This window comes from Solea senegalensis, linkage group LG20, assembly GCF_019176455.1.
Source record: "Solea senegalensis isolate Sse05_10M linkage group LG20, IFAPA_SoseM_1, whole genome shotgun sequence".
Lineage (NCBI taxonomy): Eukaryota > Metazoa > Chordata > Actinopteri > Pleuronectiformes > Soleidae > Solea > Solea senegalensis.
In genome coordinates, this window is record NC_058039.1 from 16,761,401 (window position 1) to 16,788,029 (window position 26,629).

At 39.4% G+C, this 26,629-nt stretch overlaps 3 protein-coding genes across 8 annotated transcripts in view; 2 read left to right on the forward strand and 1 right to left on the reverse strand.

Annotated features, from left to right (window-relative positions):
* gabbr1b (gamma-aminobutyric acid (GABA) B receptor, 1b) overlaps positions 1 to 3,175 on the forward strand; it is a 35,165-nt gene extending 31,990 nt beyond the window's left edge. The window contains exons 17-18 of the mRNA XM_044053362.1: positions 730 to 873; positions 1,522 to 3,175. Coding sequence (XP_043909297.1) covers positions 730 to 873; positions 1,522 to 1,815 — 438 coding nt within the window. The 3' untranslated portion in view covers positions 1,816 to 3,175. The remainder of the gene's footprint in view (positions 1 to 729; positions 874 to 1,521) is intronic.
* A 4,955-nt stretch (positions 3,176 to 8,130) lies between these two features.
* Positions 8,131 to 10,124, reverse strand: tnfa (tumor necrosis factor a (TNF superfamily, member 2)). The gene is made up of 4 exons (XM_044052089.1): positions 9,810 to 10,124; positions 9,677 to 9,704; positions 9,473 to 9,529; positions 8,131 to 8,602 (listed from the first exon to the last, which is right to left on the reverse strand). Exons 1-4 carry the CDS (start codon positions 9,969 to 9,971, stop codon positions 8,154 to 8,156), a joined length of 696 nt encoding a protein of 231 aa, XP_043908024.1. The 5' UTR covers positions 9,972 to 10,124; the 3' UTR covers positions 8,131 to 8,153.
* A 3,842-nt stretch (positions 10,125 to 13,966) lies between these two features.
* Positions 13,967 to 25,973, forward strand: atat1 (alpha tubulin acetyltransferase 1). 6 transcript variants are annotated; one of them, XM_044052518.1, is made up of 13 exons: positions 13,967 to 14,556; positions 15,590 to 15,650; positions 15,869 to 15,960; positions 16,744 to 16,801; positions 17,060 to 17,173; positions 17,512 to 17,613; positions 18,724 to 18,769; positions 19,033 to 19,075; positions 20,296 to 20,370; positions 21,253 to 21,463; positions 23,473 to 23,558; positions 24,691 to 24,775; positions 25,610 to 25,672. In XM_044052518.1, the coding sequence occupies exons 1-12, from the start codon at positions 14,462 to 14,464 to the stop codon at positions 24,755 to 24,757; spliced, it is 1,050 nt and encodes a 349-aa protein (XP_043908453.1). In that variant the 5' UTR covers positions 13,967 to 14,461; the 3' UTR covers positions 24,758 to 24,775; positions 25,610 to 25,672. The 6 variants fall into 6 exon arrangements, with proteins under 6 accessions (XP_043908453.1, XP_043908452.1, XP_043908451.1 ...); XM_044052517.1 differs by lacking the exon at positions 24,691 to 24,775 and having other exon boundaries at positions 25,610 to 25,973; XM_044052516.1 differs by lacking the exon at positions 19,033 to 19,075 and having other exon boundaries at positions 25,610 to 25,973.
* The last annotated feature ends 656 nt before the right edge of the window (positions 25,974 to 26,629 follow it).

Below are 26,629 nucleotides of genomic sequence, written 5' to 3' on the forward strand. Positions count from 1 at the left end.
GTTTCAGCTTCTTAAATGTGAACATTTCCTTCATTTCTTTGCTCCACAGAACACAGAAATCATTAAAAGTGAATCATTTTCGAGAACCTCCTTTTATTTCCAGGTTTGACAAACACTGATTGACATTTTTTTAACATTTTATGGACCAAACGATCATTTGATTAATCGAGAAAATAATCGACGGATGAATCAGTTATGAAAATAATGGTGAGTTGCAGCTCTAAAAGAGAGAAAATAAAGATAAACAAAGCTACAAGGAGCCACGTTGGAAGAGCCACCTGCAGCTCGAGACCTGCCCTAGACCCTTACCCTAATCTTAACCATCACAACTAAGTGCCTAAGCTTAACTCTTAACCTAACCCTAACATAAACCCATTTTTAACCCTAACCCTAAAACCAGGTCTTAACCCTGAATATGGGGTTGCGTGTGTGTTAAGTCACACTTATTCGATAACAGACTCAAGATTCTTTATTGTCATAGACTTGAAATGTGCAGCATCATTACTGCTAATGACAGTTCTAGTGTCAATGCCATAATAATAATAATAATAATAATACAAATAAAAATAGTACAGAATGAAATCAAGGACATACATGAGGCTTGCAGTCAGTCATCACGTGTGTGTGTGTGTGCGCGTGTGTGTGTGTGTGTGTGTGTGTGTGTGTGTGTGTGTGTGTGTGTGTGTGTGTGTGTGTGTGTGTGTGTGTGTGTGTGACCGTGACCTGCAGATGCGGCGTCTGATCACGCGAGGCGAGTGGCAGTCTGACGCCCAGGAGGCCATGAAGACCGGCTCGTCCACCAACAACAACGACGAGGAGAAGTCCAGACAGTTAGAGAGGGAAAACAAGGAGCTGGAGAAGATCATCCAGGAGGTAAGACAGCTCATTTACACTTTCTATTTAATTTTTAGTTTGCTAAAGAAAGACATAATCTAGAAGGCAGCAGGCAATGAAGATGGTGACCTTGAGCTTTTTGTCACCTGAGTATCCTCCGGTCAGAGCTGGAAAAGCAAAGTCACACTTGACTTGGCACGGCTGTGATACCTGTGGATATATCGATATTACAGCACAGCACTCCGTCTCGTTTGATTTTCCCTTAAATATTGAACTGTATAAGGAAACTAACAGTAGCTACTACTTCTATTGTTACTAAATATCCTGAGTAGTTACTGAATGAAGCCGACAAATCAAACACATGTTTACTGTATATGCAAAATAATATGTTAAGAGGCTCAAGAAAATGGAAAAACACATATTCGGTCATTCATTTATTCATCTTCTACCGCTTTGTCCCCAGTGCGGGGGTTGCTGGTTCACCATGGACAGACAACAGGACAAACAAGCATCCACTTTCACACGCACACCTACGGTCAATTTAGAGTGTCCAATTTGCCTAATTTGCTCCAAAATCTTCATGTTTTTGGACTGTGGGAGGAAACCGGAGAACCCGGAGGAAACCCCAAATACCCATATTTAATTAAAATGATGTAATTTGGTGTGTGTGTGTGTGTTTTTCCACAGAAAGAAGAGCGCGTGTCAGAGCTGAGGAACCAGCTCTGCGAGCGACAGGCCACGCAATCGCGGAGACGACCGTCCACCATCACCAATCAGCACCACAGCCCGCCACTCACCATCCACCACAGTGACCACCCCAGGGCCCTGGCCCCTCCCCCGGGTTATTCGGTGCCTCTCGCCTCTGACCCGCACCCGGTCCCTTTGTCTACCTTCGCCAACTCGTCCAGCCTCTACCAGTCGGACGGCAAGATCAGCCGGAATAACTGCCACGCCAACCGGCTACAGCTGCTCTACAAGTGAGGTAATGAGAGAGCAGAGCTGGGATGGGAGCACAGTTGTGAGGAAAAGTGACTAAAACACTGCTTTGGATGATAAATCAGTGTCAGACGGGAGGAGGAGGCCAGAGGGACTTATATCTCCTTTTCTTTATTTTTCTTTTCTCTCAAAGACGAAAAAAAAAACAAAAAAAACTTTTTTTCATTATAAAAATGTTTGCATTTGTCATTCGCCTGTGCTTTATCATGTGCCATAAGGAAACAAGACAATTATTGCTCAGTTCTCGTCCCCCTTTTTAGCTGCAGCAAACCTGTAAAGTTCTCCGTCGTAACACTGAGCATTAGTGAGTTAGTGCGAGCGTCATACATGAAGTTACAGGTGGTAAAAATGAGAAATTAGCCCGAAGACCGAAACAACGATTCTTTAACACTATATTACTTCTGTATATACTGTAGTGAGCGAATTAGTCAAACATTACTCTACCTTTTGCCGTTTAGTTTACATTATTGGTATATCGTAGTTTTCAGGGGCCGTTCACATGCAGTTTTCCCTAAAATACTTCTGTTGTTGTTCTTGTTGCTAAGCGACGGAAACCTGGGAGCTGCTGAGATCAGTACATTTGCATTAATGAACACATTAGACTATGTTTTAAAATAAAACAGCATGTATTGACAGCGCCCCTTTTCCCTCCTGTCCTTCACCAACTGATTCAGAAACTTTTCACTCAATCAGTCAATCAATGTTTATTGATTCGCACTGTGAAATATCTGCAAGTGCTTCACATAAAAAGAAAGAATAAAAAAAACACTCTGTAAATTAGCAGGAGTAAAGTAGACAATAGAACAGTCAGGAAGTAAGATTCAATAGAATTAGAAAATGTACAATTCATTAATTAAAAGAGAGGAAGTGTCACCGTGCGACTGAATTTTTAAGATGAGACTCCCAGGTCAGAGGTCAGAGGTCAGAGGTCAGGAGCAGCGACAGCAAAGGAGCGCACACCTCACCGTTTGTGTAAACCCAGTCATTTTCACATGTTAAATAAGGTGAAGCAAGGTCGTTAATTACTTATAAATCTTACTTAAAATCAACTCCAATGAGGTTGACATAAAACAGGTTCGCACCTTAGGGGTGTGTGTGTTACAAAATCAGCGAGCAGCTGCATTATGAAGTTTCAAAAAAAGACCAGTTTGACCGACTTCTTCTTCGTCTTCTTCTTTGGTTCAGGCATGAAAACATGTCCTGAAAGTGCCCGAGATATTTCAGATATCTCACAGATGCTCATCGCCCTTTTCCCCCTACGGTCCCGGCTCGCCTCACATGAAACTGTGGTGACTTCGTTTTACAGGCGACACACACAAACGAGTGACTAGTGACTTGTAAAGCATTTGTTTTCAGTCTAACTGAATCATTAGAATCACTTAATCCCTCCATGACCGGAGCACAAACGGAGCAGGGTTTGTGATGCAGCTTAATACACCAGACTCCTCTGTTAAATATTGAGATTTTACACATTTCCCTAGTAATTGTTGCAGATGCAGATGATTGTCAAGTCTTTTGAACTGATCTACTGTTCGGCATTGTTCAGCTTGATTCTCTGACCTGATCAGTGGCCGGCAGGTACTTAAAAAAAAATGCAACTGTGCTGTGCCGTGCCTTGTCGAGTCAAGCTGGTGGAAACACCATTAAAGTCAGTCTGCATGTGAACAGCCCGCAAAAATCAGTCACAATCAATCAGACCCTTTTACATCTTTTAAATCTTAAAAACCTTTGGCAGGCGGCCTCAGCTGCTGTCTGTAAATGGGAATAATGTTTATGTTTATATCGGACGAGTTTCATCCACAGGTTAAATAATAATACAGATGTTTTTTGGGATCACAGCTCTAATGACACGTGCGTTTAATTATGTTTGTACTGTCTTAACTTTCTTCTTTTAGACACTTTCTTGTTTTTGGCAGGATTTGCAGTTCCTGCTGGTGCTGGAGTTGTAAAATTATCTGTATAGAGAAGCCAATAGAAGTCTCCTCCCCCTCTGATGGAGTTATTGATCAATAACACTCTACCCCTTAATTAGTCTTAGTTGGAGACCTAGACGTTATGACTAAGCATTTGTCATCATTAAAGTTGGGAATGCTGAGTCACCGCTTTCCTAACTACTGTTACTATTTTTTGATCGCTGTCTCCTCCTCCTATGTGTTTTTCAACATTGGAAACCTCATTTGACCCAATGCTCACTCAGGAGGACACTCCTGCTTCTATTTAGTTGTTTACTGGTAATTTATTTATTCTTCTATTTCTACTTCTATTTATTTATTCCTGAAAATTGAACCAGGAATAACAAAAAAGGTTGGAAACACTCAGCATTCCCGACCTCTCCAGGAAATGCACATGCTGTAGTTGTACATATGTTATATATGTATGTATATATATATATATATATATATATATATATATGTATGCATATCGTCGTCTCCTGAGGTGTTTTAGTGCCATGTACTTGATGACGAGTCTGGACAGAGGGACACACATCTGTCTCACCTCCTGTTAACTGTGTGTTGTTTTTTTTTGTTTGTTTTTTACAGTATTGCAGAGTCATTGCTGTGTGTATCTGTAAGTGATTCACACACACACACACACACACACACACACTGTGTCACTCACTGTCACGACACTGCTGCCGGCTGTACAGTAAGGTACTTACCATCCAGTGTTGTAACTGTAAAACTCGTAGGAGTTGAAGGAACGGCCTATGAGACTAAAAGGTTTTTTTTAATGTTGTTTGATTCCTCACTCTATGAGAGGCTGATAAAAAAGAAAATGTGGATTACGGGGTGGATCTTCCAGAGAAGCAGAAGCAGAAGCAGTGGTGAACTAGTCATGTGGCTGCAGGATTAAACTGAGCATCCCGCACTTTGTATTTGAGCTGATGTTTGAAAGTAAAAACCCAGGCTTGCTGATGTGAGACACTAATGCCGCTTTTCCACTACATGATCCCTGCTCGCCTTGCCTCGGCACGGCTCAACACGGCTCGACTCAGAGCTGAAACAATTACTCGATTATTAATCGATTACTGAATTATTCGTCAACTATTTTGATAATCAGTTTATCAAGAGTTTCTGATTGTTCCTTGCTCCGTATAAAAAAGAAATCATTAAAAAGTGAATCATTTAAATCATCTTTTCCAGCTTTGGCAAACACTGATCAACATTTTTTAACGTTTTATGGACCAAGCAATTACTCGATTAATCGTGAAAATAATCCGACAGATTATGAAAATAGTCGTTAGTTGCAGCTGCAGCTCGACTTTACGCGGTTGAGGTTGGTTTTCCATTACAATGCAGTACCTCCTCAACGTCACTGCATGAAGATGCCATGACTTTGTTTTACACGCTTGTAAAGCAGTTGTTTCCGATGTAACTGAATCATTAGAATCAGTTCGTTAAAAAGATTCATTCAGTACTTCCTGCATGACCGTGACACATTCTCTCGACTGAAATACACCAGACTCCGCTGTTAAATGTTGAGATTTTAGACATTTCCTTTGCTAAATGTCGGAGATTAGCGCTAGTTTTCAGGATTTTTGAGTCTTTTTAATTTGATCTAAAAGTTCAAGCATTGTTCGCTTTGATTCTTGTGTCGGACGCCGTGCTCATGATTCTTCCAGTGACGACACACTCTGACCGATCAGTGGCCAACAGTGTGCTGACGCCACGCGTAGTATCGTCTCAGCTCGCTTGGAACCTCGTCAGAGCTGGTTCTAAAAAAAACAAAACTACCGGGTACTATCACTAATGGAAAAGCAAAAAAAAAAAGTGACGTGCTGTGTGGGGATCGTGGAGTGGAAAAGTGCCATAAAGCTCTCGCTTGTTTCTATGTCTGCTTTAAAATAAACAAGATTGTGTTCCACCTCCTTTTAACAAAATGATGCGGACCTTGTTATTGTCTCGGAGCTTTTCATGTACTGTCGCAGTGGTTTTCAAACTTTTTATACTAAGAAAAACCTGAGTTTGAGATTTAACGCAGATCTCGATCGTATTTACTACATAGAAGAAGAAGAAAAAGAAGGAGGCGGCGGCAGCGGCAGAGGAACGATGTTCCCACATGTCAAACTTCACAACCGCTCTCTGTGACTAACGGGAAAGGAATACGGCGGCGGATTCTATTTAAACTTTCTGAATTTGTTCTCCGGGAGCTGCTTTTTTGTGTGGAAATGAATATGATGTGGACCTCGGTGCATGTTGCTGCATGTTACACAGGGAATGAAGAAAACAGAGCCGAGAAAGAAGCTGATATCTCTATGGCAGCAGCTGCAGGATTTATTTTTATAATTATTTATTTATTATATCTGATTTGCTGTATATTTCACAATTCTTCCTTCCTGAAAGTGTTCAGACTCACATGACACATCATGATTTCACATGATGTCAAATGCAGTTTCAGTCATCAAAAATGTGTTTAATGTAAAATCCTAATAGCAATAATAGTATGAGCCAATATTCTCTGGTTTGTCTGTTGCTTCCTCTTTTGCTAGAAAACCCCGGGATATATTAATATCAGTAATAATGAAAATAGGCTGTCACACAAGTCAGATTCAGCTCCATCATAGTTTCTAGTTCTAGTTCCTGATTTGTCTTTGCCACGATGATATCAAATTTCCCCCCCAGTGCAAGAACCCCACTGTGGAACTTTCATTTCACTTCACTTTCACCTGACAACATAAAAAGTTCCACGTAATGTTGAACTTTAAAGGGCGTGATTGAGGTGAAACTGAAATAATATTGGATTTAGTCTCACTGACTTCAATTTGAATATGAATGTGTTATAATAGAAAGTCAGACGCCGGTGAGATTTGCATATTTGGTTTTTTTACGTTGTCGGCCTTCATGGAAATGTGTCGTGTGTTTTCCTTCCTGCGCTAAAAATAAATCAATTTACAGATGACTCAGCGGTAAAGATTTAACATGGACCAAAAATAGAAAATAAACAAAACAAAGTCAATAAATTAAACTAGAGAAAGCACTTACTTCCCACAGTGTCAATACACTCACTCAACACCAAAATATGAAAGACTCTTCCTTCATTCATAACCTACATCCCCAGAAATTATAATCCTAATCCACCCTTTACTTTTTCAGTTATGGACACCAGCTGGAAACTAAATACTTAAATACCTACTCCTCAAATTTACTAACACTGAAAAATATTACAATTAAAATTATTTCCCAACGTATTAAGTGTCTTTGTTGATGACCTATATAGTCCTTTAAATATAATATGATAAGATATAACCCCACATGCACGTGTACATTATGGGCAAAAATGTATGTGAAAATCACCATAAAAGTTGGAAATACAGATCTTTTTAGTGTTAATTCAGGGGTGTCCAAATGTGATAATGTAAAGATTTCTGAGACCTTTAAACAGTAACACTTACACACAAAAGCACTGTTTTATAATCATTTTTATTTTCCTTGTCACAATTATCATGCTACATATCAGTGCTACATTTTTGCCCTTACTAGTAAGTACTAGAAACATGTAAAACACTCTTACTAGTACTACTAGTGAAGCAAAAGAAAATAATACTAGTACTAGTATTGGACCTTTTGTGAACTAGTAAGGTAAAAAAAAACAGCTCACAAGTAGTACGAGAAACATGTAAAACACTCTTACTAGTATTACTAGTGAAGCAAAAAAAACATAGTATTACTAGTAGTGGACCTTTTGACCCATGCTAGTTCTACTAGTAGGATCAAAAAACGCTTACTAGTGCAACTAGTTGATATGTTGGTGAACATTATGTAGGAGTAAGGTAAAAAAAACAAAACCTCACTAGTAGTACTATTAAGGTAAAACACACATTGCTTGTACTACTAGTGGACATTGTGGCACATACTAGTAGTACTAGTGAGGTAAAAATGCATTACATCACTGCCACTGGTGACACGGGTAAGAAAAAAAAATGAAACCGAATGAGTCAGTGACAAACTGTAGGTTTCGTTACTGTAACAGGTTTATTAGGTGCAGCACATGAATTAATAAATAAACAAATGAACAGATCAACCAATAAATAAATAAATACAAATGTAAATAAATAATAAATAATAAATAAATATGTTTTAAATAGGCTACGTCCACCGCACCGTCGCCAGGGCTGTGATTTTTACAGAACAGTCGACGATAACACGCACTGATTCACACACACAGTTAATAAATACACAGCGATTCAGCTTCAAACCAGCAACCTTGACACAAGTTGCTCATTGCGGCCACTTAACAGGTGAGCGGTAAGTTCAGAGTACAGTAGTTTAGTGCAGTTTTCGTTTTGTCAGTGCACCCCAGTCCAGTCTCATCTCCTCTTGTCCTCACAGAGCGAACACACCAAAGAAGTTCTTCCCCGACTCCTCCGCCAGGTCGGGCAGCATCCTCTCCTCCATCACTGTCTGCAGCCTGTCCCCTTTCATCAGGTTAAACACAGCTCCCATGTACACAGCGGTGTACCAGCTGCCCTCATCACGGCCCGCTGTCTTCTGACAGGCCGTGCGAGCAGAGTGCAGGATGGTCCTGTAGTCGTCTCCAGAGGAGAGGGACCAGCGCTGCACAGTGTGGCTCAGGTGGACCAGGGCGTTTGGGTCAGTGTCGGCGTCGCCGCTGGTACAGTTGACCTCGAAAGACACTTGGCTGTAAACGAAGTAGAGGCCGCTCTGTGGGATGACGATCTCGTTGTTGTTGAGCCTCAGTCCTCCCTGAGAGTGGGACTGATCCACCTCGTTCCTCCACTCCACAGCGGTCTTCCTCTCAGGGTTGTATACACCTGTTGAAGAGCACATGAGGACATGAGGTCAGAGGCACGGTCATCATATAAAACTAACTCAAACTGTAGCGAAAATGTGTTTTTAAATTAACCTTTTATTGTGTTTTTAAATTGTGCTCATGTTTTTCCTCAGATTGAGAGATTTTACTACTGACACACAACGTTCCACCAAGGTTCTCCTAAGGTTAGTTTTAACCAAACCAAAAACCAAGGTTTATAGAACATTCCCTCAGGAACCAGAAACTGAAGCTTTCTCCTGTGGCTGCACTGTGGTGTCCAACGTTGTTTTTGGTTATATTTTTTTTTTACAATATTTTGTTTTAAATGGCATCGTTGGATGGGTTTTTATGATACAATACTTATTACTATGACCTTGACACATTTACAAAAATAATAAAAAAAAAACTAGCAAACCGGCTCTCAAAACTAATTACAAAACTATTATGACCTTGCTTAGGGGTCAGTGTGAAATCTCTCAATATAAATATAAGAATGGAACAAATATGGTTACGCAAAGCTTTCATCGGGTGACGGAGGATGTTGTATAAAAAAACATTCATTCAGGAGGTTAAAAAAGAGAGAAATACTGTGAAACCATTTCTCCTTTTCCTGTTCCTGTTCTGCTTCAGGCATCCACAGTAATCAACACTTCTCTATATTGTAAATAAATAAATAAATGTGTGCAGCAGCTATGTTTCAAACACTACTAACCCTAACATGAATCTACAGTAAAACGGCCTCAGAACCTCCGTAAACACTCGATTTCAGCATCACCAGCTTAACGAAACCAAACGTGTGATGGTTTAAAAATATCCACAGCAACAGCAAGCTGCAGCATTATTTGAATATATGTTTAACTCTGGGCCTTACCTTCCAAATGAATGGCTGCTCTCACGTTTGAAATTTGCCTCAACGTGTGATGAAAACCTGTCAGGAGGAGAAAACAGGTTTATTTAAAAAAAAAACAAAAAAAACAAGGGCAAGTCACAACAGATCGACTATTTCACCACCGCCATGAAAACAAATATCACAAATAGAAGCATCAGACAGAAGAATATTGGGGACTTTTCTCACCGGAAGTGTCTTTGTCGTGTCCTGAGCTCTGTTTTGGAGAAGAGGAGAGGCACAAAGAGACAAAGTTACACACTGACATGAGGTAAAGGTGTTGTTGTTTTTTAAATGGCTCCTGATTGATTCACTGACTCACCTGATGATGCATGTGGAAGACGAGGACAAAGGCAGCAGCAGCCGCCGCCAGGCACAGTGCGAACAGCAGCACCACTGTGGTTAACTTTGAGCTGTGCGAGGCCTGTTTCCTGGCCTCTGCATCGAGCGTGCCTTCCAGCTGTACTTTACATTCATCTGCCATTTTTGATGTTATTTATTTTAATGTGTTCCTGAGAGCGCTCTGTCTTCTTCTTCTTCTTCTTCTTCTTCTTCTTCTTCTTCTGTGCGTCCACTCTGATCTGTGGAGTAAAACTCAGTGACCGGCTCTTTTTAAAAAGAGTTTCTTCCTGAAGGGGGAAACTCCAGTGATGTCACTCACCATGAGTGGAGATTTGACGAGGACGAGAGAACCAGAAAGCTGGTGAGGATGTAACACACACACACACACACACACACACACACACACACATACTCCTACACACATGACATCTATGACTCTGTTATCCCAACACAACTGCACAGAAACCCCTTTCACACCTCAGCGTGCACACACCCGCAAGACAAGTCCAGTGATACTCACAGAAAGTTATTAGCAGGAAACACAAATGGTTTTAAAAACATAAAAAAAACACACACATTCACATACAGTGGCGACATCCTCGTCTATGTGGAGCGCTTACGCACGTTGTGGTGAGACGGTCACCTCTTTGTAGGTCAAATAAATGGAAAATGTGTCAAAAAACAGTGTGGGTGAAAAGGTCGCCCACACCATTTACTTATTCATCAATGCATCGCCCAGTATTGCCCAAAAGAATTTTTGCAAAACAAAGTGAGCGATAAACTGTGTATTATTTCACTTCCCCTTTTGTCTAAATATAGACAAATGGTTTTGAACGGGGGGAAGTTTTGCAAGAAGAAGAAGAGTTTCTCGATTGTCGATGAAATTCTCTGGGGTTTATAGGTGAATGTGAGAGTTTAGGATTTTCTTTTTCATTGTTAAGAGGGAAATGTCTCTGTGGGAAAGTGAGAAGCCTTTGGAGAGGTTTTTGTTCTCTGAGTGCTTTCTCTGGTATTTCCAAATAATAATGGAAGAGGAAATCTCACCTCGAGGCCAATTCAAGAGCTATTTTTGACTCTTTTAACTAGGAATTAATAGCAGCTACACGGCCATGATATGTGTGTCATAAAATCACAAGTCATAAATCATAAATCATATCAGCTTTGAAATGATGTGCAGTACGAAGTGAGATGATTAAGAGTGAGTGTGTATGTTTCATGTCTGATAGCAGGTGGGAGTTTGTCTCAGTGTCTGAGTGAGTGAGTAAGTAACGGGTTAAAGATCCAGCTTCATTTATAAAGCACTTTAAAAACAACAACAGCTCAAAGTGCTGTACGTCAGAGATGAATAAAATATAAACATATATAGGCCCTAACAGACCCAAGAACAAACAGTAAAACACAATAAAACAATAAAATACTCCAGAAAATCGAAGAACCCAAATAAGTCGTACAATAAAACTATAAACAAGTTAAAGCCAACGTCTCATGCAGGATTGAAAGCCAGAGAGTAAAAATGGGTTCAAAGATGAATGACTATGAGAATATAGTGTTTGTTGATACACTATAAATCTCAGCTCGAATGGAAAAAGACAGATTGTGAAAAAAGTGAATTATCTTAAGTGGCCTGACTGCAGCACTTCAAAATGTCACTTTGGGACAAATTGTCTGTTTTTTTTTAATCTCACACCATCACTTCAGTTCCTGTGTTATTTGACGTTATGGTTGTAGATTAAGGTCAGATCAAGGTTTTGGAGGACCACGCTCGTCATGAAATGACAGCACACATTAACACCCGCATGTTATCTGTTATCGGTGGCTCAGATATTTTGGGTGTAGTGTGGCATTCATTCAGGCGCCGAATGAGATCACTGATCTGAGTCCAGATAAAAATGAGTGTGTGTTGCATCCTGAATTGGTCACAGTGTGTTTAGTGTTTATTTCTTTTGACCACAATATTTAAAAAGCTAGGTAGGTGGGTAGCTAGGTAAATAGGTAGATAGCTAGCTCACTGGGTAGGTGGGTAGCTGGGTAGCTATCTAACTATCTACCCACTTACCTAGCTACCTATCTACCCATAGATATATACGAAGGCTAGATGTCTTACGGCGGAGTGTTGCACAGTGTCCGCACAGGGCGGCCATCTTGCCACAGTCAGCTCGCATGTTATGGGTCACATAACTTTTTAAATAACCATAACTTGCTCAATTTTCTACCGACTTTCAAACATTTTGGTTTGTTTCTAAACATCAGAGATGTAGTTGTTATGACACTGCATATTTATAAATGTATTTATAAGTTTACATATTTATAAATATGCAGTGTCACCTTAACCTTAATCTTAACCATCACAACTAAGTGCCTTACCCCATCCCTTACCTTAACCCTAATCTAAAACCAATTCTAACCCTTACCTTAAAACAAGGTCTTAAGACCCCAAAAGCCTTTTAAAGATGAGGACCAGCCAAAATGTCCTCACTTAGGTCCTCATAAAGCTGCAAATACAAGAACACACACAAATGTGTCTTTATCTTTTAGTGAGGACACATCATAGACACAAACCCTAACCTTAACTATCATAACTAAGTGCCTTACCCTAACCCTTAACCTAACTCTAATCTAAAACCAGGTCTTAACCCTGAAAAAGCCCTTTAAAGGTCAATCTATCTGTCTGTCAGTCTGTCTGTCTGTCTATCTATCTATCTATCTATCTATCTATCTATCTATCTATCTATCTATCTATCTATCTATATGTCTTAACTTAACTTAACTTCACTTCACTTCACTTCACTTCACTTCACTTAACTTAACTCATTCAGTGAGAGGAATGACTAAACTTTCTTTTCCAGTGAGGGTAACTTCAGTAGGTGGGGATTACACCTATTGCAACTAAACAGGAAGGATGTGGAAATGTTTTTTTTTTGTTTTAATGTGATACACAACCCACACATTCAGTACATGTCACTCAGTTTTTGCATCTCATGTTGCATCACAGTGTGAGTCCTGTAGAAGACTCACACATACCATACCATCACACACACTGAAGTACATTATTGTCCTCGTCAAGTGTCTTTGTGTGTATAATCTGTGACGTATAATCTGTCAGTGTGTGTTGTAAACCACAAGGAAGGTGAAGGCAGAGGCGTTTTCTTACACCTGGAACATGCAACTTTAGAGGAGTGTCTCTCTGTGCCAACCACATGAAAGGATGATGACTACAGGTTTCATCTCCAGGTTTCAGGGTTTTGTTGGTTTATTTTCAATGAAGAGAAGTTAAGTGAGAACAGCAATCAGGGGAAGCCCCACATTTTTCCCATTTTGGTTCAAATGTATTTCTAAACCCTGTGATTTGGAATAATCTTGACAGGACAATAATATCAAGTTTATCATATATTCACTGAATTCATAGCAATGTATAGTGGTTTTCTAGCACCTCACAGTACAGTTTTTTTGTTATCCATCCATTCTCACATCTACAATATGGACCACTTTTTCTAACACACATCGTGAACATACACACAAGGTCATCAGGGTTTTCTATAATAATGTAAAATGTGTACATACTGAAGGTCAAGGTCAACCTAAACATGACTGCAGTGTAACTTGAGAAAAGGTTCGTTTTTGGGCTGTAATTTCAGTGGATTTGGAGAGGACACATAGGACAGGTAAAGACACGACTTGCAGGAAGGACAAATTTAAACCACATTTTCTATGAAAGAGAGAAAAACTGTTGTTTTAATACTTTAATACAGCACTCGCTACCTCTATTAGTAAGTTTAAAAATGTTATGTTTTTTACTTTGGTGTTAAATATCTTTGTCTGGATTTAATCTCAGTAACTGGAAATGTAAACCAGTATTAAAATTTTTACAAATCTTGAGACATTTATTTACATTTTCCAAAAACACATTTACAAAATGCAAAACATTTTGCATTTTGTACATTTGTTTAGGAAAATGTAAATTTGTTTCAACTTTTATAAATTTGTATCAGTATTTTTAAAAGTGTTTCGGAAAATATAAATTTGTTTCTGTATTTTTGAAAGTGTAACATTTTGTAAATTTGTTTTGGTATTTGTAAAAGTGTTTAGCATTTTGTAAATTTGTCTTTGTATTTTTAAAAGTTTTTTTTCATAACAGAAAGTACCATTGCCATAGATAAACATACATTCTCATGATTGTCCTGCTTACTCCGCCGCTACAGTAGATGGCGCTATGCTCCTTTAGCAGTGTTTTGTCGTACTTCAATTCAACAAAAAAAAAAGGAAAACCCGGAAAAAGCCTATGGAAAAACAAACAACACGTCACGGTGTATTGCTAGGCAGGGAGTGACAACAGTGGATACACAATGGAACTTCAGTGAGAATTTTAAATAATTGTGTTATAATATATCATCTCCACGTAGCGTCATTCAGAGTCAAAGGCTGTGGAGATGTTGATACTGTGCTCGGGTCGCTAGCATCTACAGCTACCTGTCGTTTGTGCGGGAATGAATCCGCTTGTTGAGGAGGAAAATAATAATAACGTTGACTAAACAAAAGAAGCTGCTTCTTCCTCTGCTACTGTACACCTGCTTGTTTTTACCCTCGTACGTACATTACCTGCAACAACTCACCCGACTGACAGCTACTATTATTATGGAGTTTTCTTTAGATATTAACCACTTATTCCCCGAGAGGGTCTCCATCTTGGACCATTCTCTTGTTGCAGAAAATCGTAAATCAGCAGGAAGGTAAGTTAGAGAATACCCTACCCTACTTATCTATACCGACAGTTAAAAGGGAATAAACTTAATTAAAATTGTACATGTACGTATTTAATTTCATTGGTATGTGTAAAAATTAAAGTCTGTTTTCTGAGGGCAAAAGTCAGATTTCTGAGATTTAAATCAGATTTCTGAGAGAATAAAATCGGATTTCTGGGAAAAAGAATTCTGAGATTAAATACTTTTTTCCTCTGAATTCTCACTTACATCTCAACATTATGACTTTTTTCCCCTCAAAAATCTGACTTATTTTATTATAATTTTTATTTTGTTTCCCAAAAACATTTCACATATGAGGCCCTTTAATCCTCTTCCGCACATTGGAGAGGGAAAAGCCAAAAGGGGGAAAAATATTCAATGTAAAAATAAAACGCAATAGTAACATGGAACACTGGACCGTTCAGGGTTCCATAATGAATATCTACAGTAAAATCTGGGGATATGAGAGCAAAGCATCAGATGAATTTTCCCTTGAACAAATTCCTCTGTATTATGATTTAATGTCACAAACATACAAAAGCACTGAGAATCTCGATTCCCTTGTTACATTCAGGACACTTTTGCCATCACCTTATTTATTTGACTTTGTACTGCTGTGAGTAAGACTTAGATTTAGTCATCTGTCATCTTAGCGTTATTAATACTGTGGGTGTTCACGTCTGGACATGTCCTCATTCTTGCTGAAGAGACAATTTATTAGTTTTCTATTGAAAGAAAACACTTTTAATACAACCCATTTTCTTATTATTTTTTTCCACACAAGAAGGAACTGAATGTTGACTCATCTATATCTTCTACATGTAAAAAAACCCCCAGAGGAATCAGTTACAGACCACAAACCCCCACCAGGGCCATTTATTCACAATCGTTTCAAGGGAGAACAATCATCCAAATCTGTATTTTACAGAAGTTTTTGTTTTTTTTCATGTCACCACTGAGAGAAAAGATAACAGCTGCCCTAATCTAAACATGGTTTTCCGTCCTGTGGTCATCTTTGCAGGCCGGATCTTTTGGTTCATGTTGCCACAGTCATTGATGAAATGGGGAGAGCCTCAGCAAAGGTGATGCTTTTGTAAACCTGTGTTATAAATTATATTATTTTTTACAGACATGTTTACAGAATACACAGAATGTGAGAAAGCAGTGACTGCTCATGTTTCTTCTTACTCGGAGCTTGGATGCAATTTGATGCCCATGTATGAGTTTATGCCTCAAGCCACAAGCCTTTATGTTTTTTAATGTGCTCACTGACAGTGTGGTTACCTGCTTTTCTCCACAGGCTCAACAGCTCACTGCACCAATAACAAGTGCTTCCAAACTGCAATCCCAGAGACATCATCTGTACCTTTTGAAGGACAGGGAGGGCAACGGGTACATCACACACACACAAACACCCAGTTTCCATGACTTCAGAGGACATTGCATTGACTTTCATTCATTTCCTGAGACTTACTCTAACCTTAACCATAATTACTACTGGCCTAATCCGAACCTTCTTCAAGACAAGCCCCCATAATGTGACTGTGTAAACAGATTTAGGTCCCCATAACATTAGTAACACCTGTACACACACATAGAGATGAAGTTCTGCTGCATTAGGACAAGGTTAGAGTTTATGTCAGAAAAGGTCCACACAAAGAGTACACACACAAACCAATTTAAAAGTCATGCATTAAACAGTTTATCTTGGCTAATGAAGACTGTTTTTAACAACTTTGAGAAATATTGACTTGGGTTTTCAGGTCTTGTGCTTGTGTAAGGCGCCCTCACAGCTTCTTGGCTTTCCTAAAGCTTAGTGTTGAAAATTCCACTGGTTGAGTTGAATTTGTGATATGATAATGACAGACATTTGCTCTGAGACTTGAGTCAGACATGTTTGATAAGCTTTGGAAAGAAGGTGTTGACTCTGTCATACCATATAGATTAGATATCAGATGACTGTACATCCCCTTTTTTTTTTTGCTACACACACACGTTCTTATTGTCTGTTTTTCCTATGTCTTTTTGCTGGTTTAAAAACTAAAGTTAGTCATTTATAAGATGTCTTGTACCTGCTGATTTGTGAGATTAGTGAAAAGAGCCGGAACAACATTCATAAATGTAGATTGTTATTTTTAATTGTGCACACTTTAAACTCCTCTCTGTCACTTCCAGGGGTCGCGGTGTGGTCGTGGGATTTCTGAAGGTTGGCTGCAAGAAGTTGTTTCTGCTCGTGAGTCACCTAATTTTCTGACCTAATTGTGAATTCCACACATTACATCAGTACATCAGTACGAGAACCTGATAATTTTTATTCATTTATCTGAATAAACCACTGTATATGTTGTCCTGCCCTGCCTCTCACACCCCCAACACCTCATCCCCATCCCACTATTTGAGAAGTACTATGTTACATTAATAATGATGTGTTTGAACTTTACTGGCCGCACAGATTTGCTTTTGTTTTTGTTGTTGTTGCATCCCCCTGCAGGACAGACAGGGTGCGCATATAGAGGCGGAGCCACTGTGCGTTTTGGATTTCTACGTAGCAGAAAACGTTCAGCGACACGGCTACGGATTGGAGCTGTTTAATTTCATGTTGCAGGTGAGTCATTTCTCTCTGTGGGCAAAATTACTCTGTTTTCCACAAGCCACAACCTTAATTCCAGACGTTTCTTGTCATATAAAATTAAATTCTTACTTTCCCTTTACACAACCAAAATAAACAACTAAACAAAGGTAAAATAAAAGAATAAACTTGGCTCTAAGCATAGAAAATAAGTGTGTTCAAATGTCCGAATATGAAAAATGTCCAGGTCAAGTTATAGGCTGGTGGCCTGTGGACAGAAACTATTCAAACCAGTTTTAAAGTTGTGGCTGATCAGTGTACGTGTTCTTTATTTATTAGTGACTGCATGTTTTTCTCTTTCTCTTTTTCTTCAGCACAAGGGTGTAGAGCCAGTGCTGATGGCTTATGACAGGCCTTCACCCAAGTTCCTGTCATTTTTGGGAAAGCATTACTGCTTGACACAAAGTGTTCCACAGGTACAGTCTTCAATTTCCCGTCTCCCTTTCCAGTTCTTACACATAATGACATGCTTTAATTATGATGTTTATATTGGTTTTAAAGTCGGTCCTTCAGCCAAACGTGCTTCAGATATTACACTATATTACAATCAGCTCCTGTTGCTTTGTCATACCTATGTTAATATGTCTCAGTGGTTATGTTTTCTTTATAACTGAAGAAAAGCATTACTTTCCATAGACATTGTGTTCTTGGGAGCCCGACGATTCTGCACAGTATCAGAACTGTTCCCGGGACTCTGGTTAGATCTAAGTTTTTGATCCTAAAATGTGCTGGAGCAACTCACAGCACCAAATGTTCCAATTACCACTGGGTGATATAACCAGATTAGAGTTGCAACTAACGATTATTTTCATAATCGATTCATCGTTTGGTCCATAAAATGTCAGAAAACATTAAAACATGTTGATCAGTGTTTGTCAAACCTGGAAAAAATCTCAAATGTCTTGTTTTTGTCCACAAACTAAAATGATTCAGTTTTTAATGATGTGTTTGTTTATATGGAGCAAATAAACCAGAGAATATTCACATTTAAGAAGCTGAAACAATCAGAAATCTTGTTTTAATAATGAGAAAAGCTTCAAACTGATTAATCTATTATCAAAATAGTTATTAATCGAGCAATTGTTTCAGCTCTAAACCAGATCACACAAGGACTCATGTCTGGGCCATAAAGGATGTGAAAGCAGCACGACATCTGCTTCATGGAAACACCTTGCTTTTGCGTTTTGTTCACTGATGTAATCAGGTTAGACGAGCCACACTGGCCACATGAATCGTCTATGCTGCGCTGCTCTTCATCAGAATTAAACTCTCACCTATTTGGCACGTGTGGTTTCACTGTAGTGTAAGTGAAAATGATTTTTGACCACAGTTTCAGTGTCGTACGAATATGCTCCAAACACAACGCTCTCTCTGTTGAGCAGTTCAGTCTTTCACTTCCTCCCGATTCATTTTTAGGCCAAAGAATATGTTGTAATGTCCTTTGATTGTTGTAAAAAACACAGAACATGTTGAAATTTACGTTTTGTCAACGGTGTTTTGTCTTATCTTGTTTTTCCTATATCCAGGTTAATAACTTTGTGGTGTTTGAAGGCTTCTTCCTCAACAGAACAGGTAACATTTTCTTCTCTAATCTCATTGCTTTTCTTTTTATTGTTGTGAATGTAATGTTAGTAAATTAAAAACATTAGTAAAGTGCTAATGTTTTTAGCCATTTTTTTAAATTGAATTTAAGTATGTTTTCAGTTAAATGGCTTGTTTTGATTTCAGCTTCCAAACAAAGTTTTGCTTTTGGCACCTCAACATTATTTTATTTTTTTGAAGTGATATGTTTTTATTTCATTTCCTAAATCTTTCGTTTCACCAAATTCTCCCAGGCTCATGCTCCTCTTTCATGGATCAGGGGAAGTACAGCTTTTTGTAAGGGCTTTTCTTTACTTTTCTTTTCTCATGTCTCGCCAGCGTGTCGTACACCTTCCTTTTCCCCAAGTGTAGGCTATTTTATTTAAAATGGTTTGTCTCATTTTCTTTTACCCTTTAAGTTCCTCTTTCCCATTACATGCATCTACTATCTACCTCATGGGCTACGTTTATGTCATGAATTCATGACATTAACCTACTTTAGTCTCTTAAGAGTCGAGCCACAACCTTTCCTCGTCAGAATCCCACAGATCACCCGACTGACTGTTTTGCTGATCCTTTAATGTCTCTAAATGTTTGTTTAAAGTCTGTGAGTGTTGCTTTATGTCGTGCGTCGCCATTAATACGCCAAATAAAACCATCTGGTGACTGTGGTCTCAGGAAGTAGTGTGAGTATTCTCACAATTGATTAATCTGTCGATTTTTAAGGTGTTTTATCCACAAAATGCCAAATCTATTCAGTCCCAAATGGACTCTAACAGCTGAAAATGTGTAAAAGGGCGAATGTGACTTGTTGTGTAAGGCACTTAAGAGTTGTTAAGAGTAGAAAAACGCTGTATAAATAGAGTGTGTTTACATTAGTGCAGTACATTGGGCTGTTTTTACGTTTTTATAGCACAAAACACGAAGCGGTTTCCTCTTAGCAAACAGTAAAGAATAGTGTGTGCAGCTGAAAGTACAACGTCAGTGATACAACAACCCCACCCTTCAGACTAGAAGAGGCTTGTGTTCCACTCAGACCCATGTTTACTGTTGGTTTTTCCTGTAATTTGTTTGTGACATCCATCCAAGCACTTGTGATGTTATCCTCCCCAGATTTCTAACTCAAATCCTCTTAGTTAGTTAGTCCACTTTTCCGTTTTGATTTGTCCAGTTTCGTTTTAGAGAGATATTCAGATATCCTCATGACACATAGTTCCGACTTTCAAGTTTTGGCAGAAATTGTGTGTCATTTGTGTGGTGGGGATTAGTCATATTACGATATTCACTATTCCTATCATTCTGTTGCTAGTCAAATATTGTAGAAAGAAAAACATCAAATTAATTTGATCCCAAAACATCCAAAATATCACATAAATGTACATCTGCCCCACTGCCGTGATCATGTGCGTTACATGTGACTTCATTTGAGATAGAAAATAATAAAGAAAGCGAAACAAAAGACTGTATCGGACCGTACCATATTAATAGATACTTGTGTACTGTGTTCTCCTCCACAGCTGCCCAGCTGAGAAAGACTCCCCTAAAAAAGCCAGAAGGAGACATCAAACCCTACTCTTTAACGGAGAGAGACGGTAAACTTTCATTCCACTCAGCCGTACACATGGACATATTGGCTGACAGCCATTTTCAGAGCAGTGGTCGAATTGACGTCTATAGCAGTCAGTGGCAGCCAATGAGTTAAATAAAGATACGTTAAAGGGCGGTTTCACCCATCATTTCCCCCCACTTGGTCAAATGAAGAATAAACATAAAGTCACTATGATGCTTTTGTGTTTGTTTAATTCACATTCTATTACAGAGTCCGATTAAAATGTGACCATTTTTACTCATAAAACTTGGTCTAAGGCAGTGTAGGGCTTTTATTTTCTTTGAAGGAAGTGACTTTGACGTCGACTTTTTGTCAACTTTATTCTTTCTTTTTTTTTTTCAATCCCAACATCTTCTGCTGTTGTGGGAACGAGACGTGTATCTCAGATCCACTGTCTGATGATTGAATAACACATTTATCTCTGGAAATTATTATTTTTTTATACGAGGAAAGGTGCATCCTCTCTATTATAATCCAGGCCTTTGGAAAGCCTGTGCTCTTAGTTATTGCAGTTGACAAGTAGTTTCAGCCGCTACATTTTAGTTTGGAGTGGCAGACACAAGGAAATTAAAAATATTGATACTGTTACCCATATTTGTTGCCTGACTGGTTCTTATTGACCATGACTTGAACAAAACTCTCTATTATTTGTTATTACGTTCTTCCATTGCTTCTCATTACCAGTACTTTCTTAACCTGAGCCAACAATTGCAATAAATAATCAATCTACTGTGTGTTTGTCATGTTAGCTCGTATGGACACAGATTACTTCTGATTAGGAGCAGAAATGATGATCGCAGATAGTTTTGTTGTTTTGTTGAGTTTATGAAGGTCGCCTAAAAACAGAAGTGCTTTACTTTTGCAGTGGTACATCAGGAGCAGAGGGTTCTTCCCTGGCCGTTTGTTCCTCAGTCGCCCCAGCGGTTGGTATCCTCCCTGTGCTCCCGCTCCCACAGTGTGGGATCTTCCCCCAGCAGGGCACCTCCTCGAGTCAATCCAGTTTCTGCTCTTGGGGTCAACAGGGACCAGAGCCCGCAGTCCCCGCTCATCGAGCGCTGCAGGGTAAGACGCACCAGGTAAGACGTGGCTCACATCCAGTTCTTTATGTGTATATAATGTCATCCTTGAAAAAAATTGTCATGAAGTTCGACTTTAAATCTGGAAATAAATCAATCATTTTGCACATGTTGATGCAAGTCTGCTGAGATTTGTCAAACTGTATATTGTAATAGTTCATAGAAACAGTTATTATATAAATATTTTCATTACACCATTTCTACTCTGATTATTATTATTACACATGAGGAAGGAATTTTTAATTTTGAAAGTATTTCCCAAAACACAGCTTTTTCAAACATCCTAGTTTTATTTTGGATACTTCCATTATTTGACTTTGCACACAGGAATTAAATTATTCCACTAAAACCAACTCACTCAGAAACGCAGTGATAACTTTGTAAATCCTTCTCCTGCTTTGTGAACGTCAACAATCCTTTTTCTCACCTTTGAACTGGTTTATTTTGTTTTGGGCATGATGCTTTCTAAAAACCTGTACAGTAAAAAGGCTTTTAATTTGAAATTTCAATAAAATTGTACAGTAAAAATGTCTGATTTGCAGTATGCGAGGTGTCATTGATGTCTTGAGCACAGCCTAGTCAGTCGTGGTCAGATCGTATGGAAATTCAAGTTGTATTACAGCTCAAATTGATAAAAAGAGCAAACATGGGACTTTTAATTTAAAAATTCTCTAAAATTGTACGATCATTTCTTTATGCAAAGTAAAATAATGTATCCAAAATAAACCCAGGATGTTTGAAAAAAGCTGTGTTAAAAAGGATTTGTGTTAAAAACATTTTAAAAAATACGAGGATAAAGCGGTTAGATGATGACTGACTGACTGACTTTTAAAACAATTAGATTTTCATAGGGGGAATAATCATTTTGGCCTCAACTGTACATATATAATGTTGTCTCTTTTCAGTGTTATAGGGCAGTTGACAGAGTTGCAGTGTCTTTAGTGTACACAGATATATTTAATGGAGACAGTTGCAATAATAAACACCATAAACATCCCAGTTTTCCTTACTCCTGGATAAAAGAAGGATCTGCATCATAGGCAAAATATTGCTCATTTCTTTGGGACTCGCCGCGGCAGTGACCTCTAGTTTACCTCTAGTTTACAGGTCTCTTACCTGTACTGTGGAGTTTCACACAATAAAGCAATCTAGCAGAATTACATTAAACAAAGTTGGAAACTCAGTGGAGTGTGATGGGCCACGTGCTAGTGTTTGTCACATGTGTGCTAAATTCCTCTCAGTCACTTGATTAACAATAGCTTTTTTCCTGCCTGTTAACCCTTCTCAACCACCGCTCTTCTAACGGTCTATCTTTCTCTTTCTCTTCCTCCTTCCATTTTATTTTGTTCAATCATTCATTTCACCCAATTTATCTCTCTCTCCCCCCATGTAATAAATGATGTCATTTCCTCATTGCACTGCCCTCATCACATGTTACATCACAGTTCTCCTAATAGATCTCAGCTGGACTTCCATTGACCAGCCTCTGACCGGCACCACAGGCTCTTTCTTCAAACAAACGGCTGTGGTGTCTTAGTTTGATAGGTAGCTCCGGGGTTTGTTTTTTTTGTGACATGGAAACAAATGAGGAGAAGCTAAATAAATGCAGTCCACTGATCATGGAATCTCTGTCTTGTATCTGCTTTTTTTAATTAGAACCAATTAAACTGTGTGCCACAAGCTGTATGCCTATTGCCTTTTGTCATACTCATGTAAATACTACTGGTTAATGCAGATACGTTCTCAGTTTCCTTGTCTTTTTTACGTTTGGTCTCATTGATACAGTCTGAATTCCTCTGGTCCTATTTTGTGTTTTACTTTTGGTCTGTTTTTGTAACTGTGTCCTTTCCCCCCCCCACTTTCCCCCTCTTTTGTACTTACTACTGTCTTACCTAAATGTCCTTTGGCTTGCATTACCTTTCCTGTCCTCTTCCTCTTTTCAATCCCACTTTCTTTTCATTTTTCTTTTCATCCTACTTCCTCGCTGTTGCCATCTCTCTCTCCGGCAGCCAACAGGGTCTGGTTGCCAGATGCAGCCTGTACAGTCGCCACTTAGACAGCAGAGGTGTTGGACTGCTGGACGGACAACTGCCAGGTAAGAGTTGAGAACAGCCTCACGGTTGGTGTAGTGGTTACCGGGTCTGGGCTAGGCTCGAGATTAGGTGAATTGGACACTCCAAATTGAGCATAAGTGTAAGCTGAGATTGGTACAGCACCACCCCCCCCCCACGACCCTTATGTGGAGGATAATGGATGGATGAATTTAAGAACGTATTAGACTCCTACAAGGGAATCATAGTGATGTTACTGTATCTTTCACACTGGAAAGGATGCATGATTACATGCTATCTTTAGCTGGAATTGGTGAATTAGTTGTGAAAATGCCGAACATTTGAGTGACGACGTCTTGTTTTGTGTTGAAAACACTACCAAAATACTGCAATACTGTCATAAAATAATCTTTGAATCGTGGAGAATCATAGGCCTTGTTTTCACAGTGCAGCCATTGCCTGTGAATTTATGATTGTACTGTGCTGTATAACTCTTTGTGTTCTCATGATGTTTACATTGTGTGTGTGTGTGCTTGATTTGGATGATCATGCCCTTTGCCACAGAGAGATTTATAGACCGCGGTAACTGATCTGTAAAGTCAACTACAAGGTTTGCAGTCATGTGTGTTTTATTTACTTACTCACCAGAAGTCAACAGTTTGAAATCAGGTTTCGGCTTCATGTGCCGACAGGATCCCAGGGAGGTCGTCGATAGTCTGGAAAAAAAAAAGCCGCCTGTTTGTTTTTCAAACACGTTTAATGTTTGACTAATCAGCCAGCGTTACGCCCAGCTGACATCCTCTCATGTGAACACTTGTGCTATCCATAGAATGACTGCTCATTGGATCGTGTTTTGACTTTTTCTAACATAACAAAACCAAAGTCCACAGCAGAGCGGAGTTGGTTTTCTGCGAGGCTAATCCAGCGCATGTCAGATTATACCACGTTGGTCTCGTAAATTGTACAGAGTTGAGAGAAGTGCATGAAGGCAATGCTGCGCTCCTTCCTCATTAATATTTACTACGTATATTTCAAGAGACAGTTGCTCGGGAACGCGGTGACAGGACTCAAAACAACAGCAAACAGAAGATCCCACACACACCGTCTAATTTAAACATGCAACATGTCAGTGCTAGACCTTCATATGGCAAAAATCACCTTGTACCCCCCCCCCAGGTCCAATAATGGTGGAGGAGCAGTCACATGCACCGGGACACACAGACACTCACAGGTTGGGCGGTAGTCACACAACACAAAGAAGGTATTTACACAGTTGCACGAGATGCTTTTATTCACTTGAACTGTTCGTGGTCAGGGAGATGAACGAGCGTGACTGACAAACCAAACCAAACCAAAATGTAGCGACTCTTGGGCCCATACAGATTATAAACTCAAGTGATAATCTGAGCACAGTATGTGAGTACAGTATGGGACAAAACATATTTTTAAACACTAAACCATGTAAACCCATTCTACTTTAAAATATCTCAAGATAAACATTACCTGGCTGAATAATTGTGAGGTTTCATGAGGTCTTGACATATTTTCAGTACTATACACTTCACTGCTATCGTGCACCGCCCCTTTCTATGGCCCTGCCTTGACAGTAAACACTCAGATTTCACAGATAAGACGGCTGCCATTGGGGATTTAGTTTGATAAAATCGAAACCTGTTTTGAGTCTACAATAAGTTTCTTCTCGCATCTGGACCAAACTCCATAGAGAAAATCTGCAATTTTACATCACGGTAGACAGGAGTCTTTAATCCACTGTTGCTTCCATCAGTTAATTCAAATGTGTTATTTATTTATATATATCTGTCTTTAGATTCACCTAAAGTGGCTTAAACTTGGCGGATGAGGCAGCAGTCAACCAGCAGCTCATGTGTCTCTGCTGGGCTTAAAATGTAAATTTAAAATGTAAATTTAACAATTTAATAATAATTTTCTCTATGGACTTTGGTGCAGGAGTCAAAACTTTGTACAACCACACTTCAAAAACGATTCCTTTAATCAGTATAGTTACCATTCATCCAAATACATTTGTTTGCCTACAGTGACCTTATTCAATGACCCTGCACTGTCCCCTGCGCAGGTTGCCACCTCTTTTATTCCCACCTCTGTCGTCATCCAAGAACGATGACACCTGCGGCGGCAGCAAGACCTCCTTGAAGAGCAGAGAGACACGTTTGCGTACAGATCCCGAAGCCTGCGCCGCTGCCGAGGCGACGTCGAGAGGGAAGTCACACAGTCCACAGCGTTCAGCGGGTCGCACTTTGAACATGCAGAGACTTCTGCTGGAGAAGGAGAACGACACAGGCCCACACGGCTGGTCGTGGACGGTGGGAAAGAACTGCTACACTGCGCAGTGGGTGAAGCAGAAGCATGAATACAGGAGCACACGGCCGTGGTGATCACGAGAAACACAAGTAATGATAATAAAAAACGTGGTTGAGAAATTCTAGATTCAGTGTCGGAGCAGGGAAACGTCTGAAAGCAGGGCACTGGGCCCCCAAGGACCAGGATGGAGAAACCATGGACTAAGGTGACAAGATAGAGGAAGGATTTTATACTTATATTATTTCACAGAAATGCTCAGTGTGACTTTCAGGAGCATTGATGCAGTGACTTCTTGGCAAAGCGCTCAGAGCTTTAACATTTTGAACCAAAAATGACGCCATTAGCCAAAAATGGAGGACCCACAGACAGGTGGGTCTGTGGTAGAGAGGTAGAGAGGTGTGATCACAGACTATCCTGCTGTTAAACCAGTCAGGTGTGTGATTGCCCCCCTCATAACGGCCCTCTTGTGGCCAGTTTGAGCACTTTATGGCTAAACTTCACACTTAGTGAGCATTTCTGCAAACTCTGAGAGAATTTACACTCAGTTCATGGTGTGTAGCGACTTACGATGGCTGTCGTTTAAAAGCAATTTAATCAGATAAAGGTTAGAATAAGCCAATACGTATATTCATCAACCTTTTTTTTTGCATAATAATAACGTTTTTGCAGAAAAAGGCACAGATGTCCTTGGCTCTCCTCGGCTTCATCATGAAGCACAAAGTGTTGTCCCATTTTTGCCGCCTCTCGCACTCATACACCGTGTCATTAAAGTCTG

Coding starts and splice junctions, on each gene's coding strand:
- tnfa (XM_044052089.1), bottom strand. CDS start 9,971: ATGGCAGATGAATGTAAAGTACAGCTGGAAGGCACGCTCGATGCAGAG. Junction 9,705..9,809: donor TCTTCCACATGCATCATCAG/GTGAGTCAGTGA, acceptor TCTCCAAAACAG/AGCTCAGGACACGACAAAGA. Junction 8,603..9,472: donor AGCAGCCATTCATTTGGAAG/GTAAGGCCCAGA, acceptor GCTCTTCAACAG/GTGTATACAACCCTGAGAGG.
- atat1 (XM_044052516.1), top strand. CDS start 14,462: ATGGAGTTTTCTTTAGATATTAACCACTTATTCCCCGAGAGGGTCTCC. Junction 15,961..16,743: donor AAGGACAGGGAGGGCAACGG/GTACATCACACA, acceptor TGTCACTTCCAG/GGGTCGCGGTGTGGTCGTGG. Junction 17,174..17,511: donor TGTTTAATTTCATGTTGCAG/GTGAGTCATTTC, acceptor CTTTTTCTTCAG/CACAAGGGTGTAGAGCCAGT.